At 39.9% G+C, this 6,273-nt stretch overlaps 2 protein-coding genes across 4 annotated transcripts in view; one reads left to right on the top strand and one right to left on the bottom strand.

Moving 5' to 3' along the window:
* Window positions 1–482: 482 nt before the first annotated feature.
* On the bottom strand, window positions 483–3,613 carry saxo2 (stabilizer of axonemal microtubules 2). The gene is made up of 4 exons (XM_061246772.1): window positions 3,477–3,613; window positions 2,641–2,820; window positions 2,259–2,461; window positions 483–1,994 (listed from the first exon to the last, which is right to left on the bottom strand). The coding sequence occupies exons 1-4, from the start codon at window positions 3,512–3,514 to the stop codon at window positions 1,000–1,002; spliced, it is 1,416 nt and encodes a 471-aa protein (XP_061102756.1). The 5' UTR covers window positions 3,515–3,613; the 3' UTR covers window positions 483–999.
* Window positions 3,614–3,670: 57 nt separating this feature from the next.
* The window catches only part of efl1 (elongation factor like GTPase 1), a 78,918-nt gene continuing 76,315 nt past the window's right edge, over window positions 3,671–6,273 (top strand). Inside the window, exons 1-7 of one of the 3 annotated variants that reach the window (XM_061245089.1) lie at window positions 3,671–3,762; window positions 4,288–4,388; window positions 4,754–4,821; window positions 4,929–5,013; window positions 5,174–5,307; window positions 5,587–5,724; window positions 5,822–6,036. In XM_061245089.1, the coding sequence (XP_061101073.1) occupies window positions 4,298–4,388; window positions 4,754–4,821; window positions 4,929–5,013; window positions 5,174–5,307; window positions 5,587–5,724; window positions 5,822–6,036 (731 nt within the window). In that variant the 5' untranslated portion in view covers window positions 3,671–3,762; window positions 4,288–4,297. Of the gene's footprint in view, window positions 3,875–4,287; window positions 4,389–4,753; window positions 4,822–4,928; window positions 5,014–5,173; window positions 5,308–5,586; window positions 5,725–5,821; window positions 6,037–6,273 lie in introns of all 3 variants that reach the window. The other 2 variants (XM_061245091.1, XM_061245090.1) reach the window with 2 other exon arrangements.

Genomic DNA, 6,273 nt, shown 5'->3' with positions numbered 1-6,273 from the left:
TGTATATATTATGTTTAAAGTGCAATATTGTACATTGAGTGTAGATTTTTGGGACTTTATTTTCTTACCACCAAAGTTACTGTTTTACTTGTCTTTATACTGTATTTAAGATTTGAAGATTAACCCTGCATTAGCACTTGTTAACATGATTTGTCAATGTGTTTCATCTCTTACCTTTTGGTTTCATATGCATGCAGTTGGGAAGTATTATAGAAAATTTCTTCTCAAACCATAACTGTTATGAAGACATACAAAGCAATGGAATGTATACTTAAACTCAACATTTCACCGTATCTACTGATATTTACTGTTACATGTTTTGAGTGTGGAAATAGATACAGGATGTGAAAAGATCAATAAAATGCTGAAACAAAATGCTGGGACAACATAAAAGTATATTAAAGTGCTATAGGAACCAGTACTAAGAAAATAAAGACAATCGTATCATTTGGTTTTGTGATCAATATATTTGTGCTGCACATGCATCATTGATACACTTCACATGCACAGTTTTCACACACAAATTTTTGAAAAGATTTACATGTATTGATCTAATAAATTACATTATTATCAAAGTAGAATTTTACACTATTTATAATGCATTGCATTATGCAGAATAAATGTGACTGCTCTTTTAAAGTCATTTTTAAGATAATTTTGCACAAAGATTCACTGAAAGTAAGAAAGCCTTATATTATTAAAGTATTATATATTATATTCTTTATAGTATTACTTTTATTCTGATACCACATGAGATCAGAGGGAATGAATGACTAATATTTGCTGCATTATTCTAAATAACAATTAGTGTAGTGAAAATGATTTTTAGATTTTTGTGCACATTTATGTCTAAGAATATTTCTCTAGGGTCTAGTAATTTGATATTTGGAATTCTATTGCTGACTATACAACTTTAAGCTCAGACAACAACAGAAATATGGTCAGTATCCAAATGGGAAAAAAAAGGCGTGTTTGCTAGCCCTTAAACATGATTAAAGTTTATGACACCACAGCCACTTCCTTTGGAGTATGGATCCCGGAGGACACCGCCATTTTGTTCTGGTCTTGAGACGACAGCTTGCGGAAGAACTTGTGGCCTCTCTCATCGTTGTTGTCAAAGATGTAACCGGGCGGGGAATCGAAGCTCGCAGGGCACGTAATGATTTTCTTTGCAGTAAACTCGTTGCGATACATGGTTCCGTCGTCGAACGGCACTTCGGATTTCATGGGCGCGTTGGCGGGCTTGCAGCTGGTCGGGGGGAGGATGGCGTGCTGGGTGAAGTGGGCCTTGAACGTGGTCAGGTCTTCGATCTTCCCACTGGCCTTCCTCATCTCCTGCGGCCTCTTGATCATCTCCTGCCTCCCCGCCGCCCAGGCCTTGAAGTCGTCCCTCATGGTGGTGTTGCCTTGGAAGCGGGCGGAGGAATTTGTGGGCCGCGGCAGGGGCTTCACCGAGACGAAGGGCTGCACGCTGTGCTTGATGAAGTCGCCCTGGTTGGTGGTGCTGAGGTCCATGGGCACGCTGGGGCCCACGTACTCCGCCGGCTGCCGAAACTGGGGCAGGGACACGGGCCACTGCTGGAAGCTGTCGCGGAACTCGGTGCTCTCGCTGAAGCGCGCGTCGGACGCCACCATGGCCATATCGGGCTTGCAGCTCTTGGGCAGCTGCCCGGGGAGCCCCTGGAAATCATTGCGGTGGGTGGTGTGGTCCTGGAAGGGCTGGCTGCTGGGCTTGTACTCCTCCTTGGCCTTGACGAATCTGGCCTCCAGAGGGTGGGCTATGAAGGAGATGCGGTTGCTGGTCAGGCTTTCGAATGGGGTGTCAGACTGCTTGGCCACGTTGGGAGGTTTGAAGCTCTCTCGCGGGACCAGGCCTCTTGCGGCGAAATCATCCTGGAACGTCGTTGCATTTCCAAACTTTGCAGAAGGAGGTTGGTATGTAAATTCTGGTTTGGTCAGCTCCCTCTTACTGATCTCCCATGGTCGAAAATCCTCTTTAAAGAAGGAAAATAAGTTATTCTGGGGTTAATTTTGTTGTTGGAATTCTAAATGTTAGCTGGGTAACGTTCGAGAAAATTTGAAATAACTCAGGCTTTCCTCTCAATCAGATATCATTCAAGTTAACATATTTTCAAAGGTTAGCCAGCTAACTCCTCTGTCCCACTTTGTGGAATAAGCGGCAGCCCTGTCAGACGTATAATAGAAAGCCAGTGAGTGAGTAAGCAGATACATAAACACAGAAGGCTCGATATCATCACCTTTGTAAGTTGGCACGGTATCCAGCTTCCCTCCTTTTGAGTGCGATCTTTCTTTGGGTCTCACAGGGTGAAATGGTTGTACTTCATACGGGTTGAAGTCCAGTTTGTAAGTTGTGTCAAGGTCAATCTCTCCACTGCGGCGTCTATATTCTGCCTGCTGTCTGCCAGGCCGACGGGACACTTCATAAGGAATATAGTCAGACCTGGAAAAAGTATGTATCCATTTCAGTCAGACAATCTTGAAGATGGCCTTATTCAAATTTAATCCATGTTTATTAGTATTATTCAGTTAAACCATGCCATCTTCATTATAATTATATTTTAACACTTTATAAAGTGCCCGTAATGAAGTGAATGTCTACTCATTCTAATGATACGTTACTTGAAAGTTGTGGTGCCATCCATCCTTCCCTGGTCCTTCTGAAACTCATTCCTGGGCTTCAGGCTGGCGGGGGCATTATAACCGTCATATGTGGGGTACTTCTCCTTGTACTCTGTCAGCGCACAGACGGCATTGTCTTTTCCGTACAGTGCAGTGGGAGCATGTGCACAGCGGTGGCGTCTGAAAAAATTTCATGTTTTGCAGTTTTACAGATATTTACTGCCTTTCAAGGAATTAACTCACGCACCTAGTCTTTGTACAGTATTATCAAAGTAGCAATATTACCAATTAATGTTAATGTTACAATGTAAGTTAACGTTAACTACGTTAGCTAGATGTGGACAATGCTTTTCATGTGCCGACGAGACCAGTGCACAGAAAGCAATTTATAATCTTAACAAAGCAATCCTATCTTCATGCTGTCCTAGAAAGTAGATAGTAGACATACCCGTGGAGAAACTCATTACCTCGCCAAACCAATACACTTGTAGCTACTGAGTGAAACCTCCGGAACCTGTGGTTAGCAGATATTTCTCAAGCAAATGTCTTAGCTTGGTGAAAGTAGCTAACTTAGATAGTTAACTTAGCTGTATTAACATTGACAATGATATTAAAATATGCATTAAAAAAAAAAAGTGAGCCAAATTTATTTTCATTCCATCTTATCAAAGGTATTTTCACTATGAATAGTATACATGTATAGCTAATGTTATTGCTTTAAGATAATTAGCTAGCAAATGTAGCTATAGGTAGTTTCTCGCTACAGACTTTTCTTCATTATCCTTATAGACTAACAGTTACTAACAAGCATCCGAGACGAAACAGTTCATTCTTACCCACAGTTACAGATTTCACAAATGCATAACCGCTTCATATTCTCCAGTTGAAGAAAAGTGTAACAACGTTTTAGGCTATATTTCTGCGGTTGTTTGTGCCTTCCAGCTTTGCTACGCACACATTTCTCAATTCACTGCCACCGATAGATAGAAACAGAAATGTTTCTAAGGAAGCAAAGAGTTTCCGAGACAACCAGGAGGCGTCATAGTAACGACGTTTCTACGTGAGTCAGAGGGCAAAGTGCACACACCGCAACTCACTTCCGGGATAAAGGAGAAACGTGAGGTTTGTTATTCCATGTGAAATCTTTCATTTATTAAGCCGTTATTTATTGAAGCACCATTGCAAATGTACAGTACTGCCAATAATTACTGTGGTTACTGAACTAGATAACACTGTAAGCACTTGTTTTTAATTAACATTACTAGTATGTAGCTAGCTGAAGAAAGTTAGATAGTTAGTTGACATGCTGGCTTGTTTTTCTTTCCTAAAGCTTACCTAATAGCAAGCTAACGTAATCTAAACATTTGGCGGCTGTCTTACATCCTATTAAACGAAATGTTAGATGGCTACTAATTTCAGCGACAAGTCTCCAACTTAACGTTATGTTTGATTGTTACCAGTTAAGTTAGCTAGTGTGCTAACTTTCTTGTTATGCTAGTTGGCCAATGTTAGCCAAGCTGGTGGGAAGCCGGTTCGTTGCTTTAAGTTAGCTAACCACAAACCCTACGACGTTTATTATGTCTTTTATTTATTTATTAATATTTGTATTCGCCGATTAAACTGAAATGTATTAACCTTCATTCCCAGGTAATCAAGCATGGTGCACACAAGTTTAGATAAAATTATTGCTCTACAGCAAAACACATCAAATATACGGAATCTATGCATTTTAGCTCATGTGGATCATGGTAAGTCACCCAGTTATGTGTACTTTCATGTTATTTAACGTTACTGATGTTGGCGTTAGCTTTGCAAACGGCACAGAATCAATTAGTCATTTATGTATTCTTAAATGTAAACCAGATGATTTCTGTGTGCGACTGTAGTTCGTTTAAATACTTACAGAAGTTTCTTTCGATTTGCCGGCTTTAAAGTGGCTGCTTTTGGACGTTCATAAGTAAGGGAATGCAATTCAAATGAACTCCAAAGCAGCTTGTAGAACTTAACTCTACAAGCTGTTAAAATATTGTTCAACGTAATAATAAATAAAAAAATCTATTAAAAATTGAATAAAATAAAAAGTTTTAATTTGTTTTTGTGTTGCATTTTTCAGGTAAAACCACCCTTGCAGATTGCTTGGTTGCCAGCAATGGTATTATATCAAATCGATTAGTAGGAAAGGTTAGTATTTTCAAAGATCACTGCCAGTCGTTATTATGTCACCACCATTACCACACACTTATCCGTGTTGTACTGTACCATGTTATAACCTGTTTTTCTGATCATAGTTGAGGTATCTGGACAGCAGAGAGGATGAACAGATAAGAGGAATAACAATGAAGTCTAGTGCAATATCATTGCATTATGCTACTGGTAAGTCAGATTGTCATATACTTGAATGCAAATGTAAAGTTGGTATTTTGTGGATGTGCGATTGTGCATATTGACATGCTTGTGGATGGTCCTATAGAAGGCATGTCTATAGGAACATACATATAGACGTATTGATGGAAGTTTGCCTATTTATTCTCAGGTGGAAATGACTACCTCATCAATCTGATCGATTCTCCTGGTCATGTGGACTTCTCCTCTGAAGTCTCTACTGCAGTTCGGTTATGTGACGGGGCCATTATTATTGTGGATTCAGTGGAAGGAGTTTGTCCTCAGGTATCACATTATATGATTTTTTCTTTTTGATTTATTTAACCAGGTTACTCTCTTGAGATTCTTAAATAATGCAGGCGTGTGCCCTTTTCTTATAAATTGGCTATATTTATGTTCATGGTAAAAAAAGATTTAAATGCTCTGTTTTCATTTTTAAGATAGTACTTTTTCAGGAAGTGGTGAGCAATGTAGTAAAGACAATAGTTTAACCGAATAGAATTTTTCGTCAAAATGGTCTGCCTAATGAACCAATACCATGTCGAATTGTCTGCTTTATTGTAGACGCAAGCAGTATTACGACAAGCATGGATTGAAAACATCCGGCCAGTGTTGGTGATCAACAAAATAGACCGATTAATTGTCGAACTGAAACTTACTCCACAAGAGGCCTATAAGCATCTTAAGAAAATACTTGAACAGGTGAGTTTCCCCTGGTTGTTTCCAGTCCGGTGCATCCATAACTGACGCCGACTGATAACACAGTGACAAAATCCTTTTCTTCTTCTTTTTTTTCCAGGTGAATGCAGTGACAGCTTCTCTCTTTACCTCCAAAGTTTTGGAGGAACGGGCAGAGAAGGACACTGAGACGCAGGGGACCAGTGAGGGCAGCAGTGGGGAGCAGATTTATGACTGGAGTGCTGGTCTGGAGGAGACTGATGATTCTCACCTGTATTTCTCACCTGACCAAGGCAATGTGGTCTTTGCCAGTGCCATTGATGGATGGGGCTTCAGGTATTTTATTTTTTATTTTTTGCATTAAATTTCTCCCTTCCAATTCAGTCTTGTCCATTCAAACTCAGGAGCTTGTTATTTTTTAAATGTCCACAAGGTGGGGCCTTAGTCTAAGTATTTAAACTGAAATTTCCCAAAAACGCTTCTATGCCATTTAATTTAGTCTTGAGGCTATTTCCCAAATTGAACCTCTTGCGTAACCTACAACCTGTTGGCATGTTTTCTGTGCAGGAGGAA

The sequence above is a fragment of the Conger conger genome, chromosome 6, assembly GCF_963514075.1.
Source record: "Conger conger chromosome 6, fConCon1.1, whole genome shotgun sequence".
In the NCBI taxonomy this organism is placed as follows: Eukaryota; Metazoa; Chordata; class Actinopteri; order Anguilliformes; family Congridae; genus Conger; species Conger conger.
The sequence above is the reverse complement of the archived record's forward strand: the minus strand, read 5'-3'. Positions and strand labels throughout refer to the sequence as shown.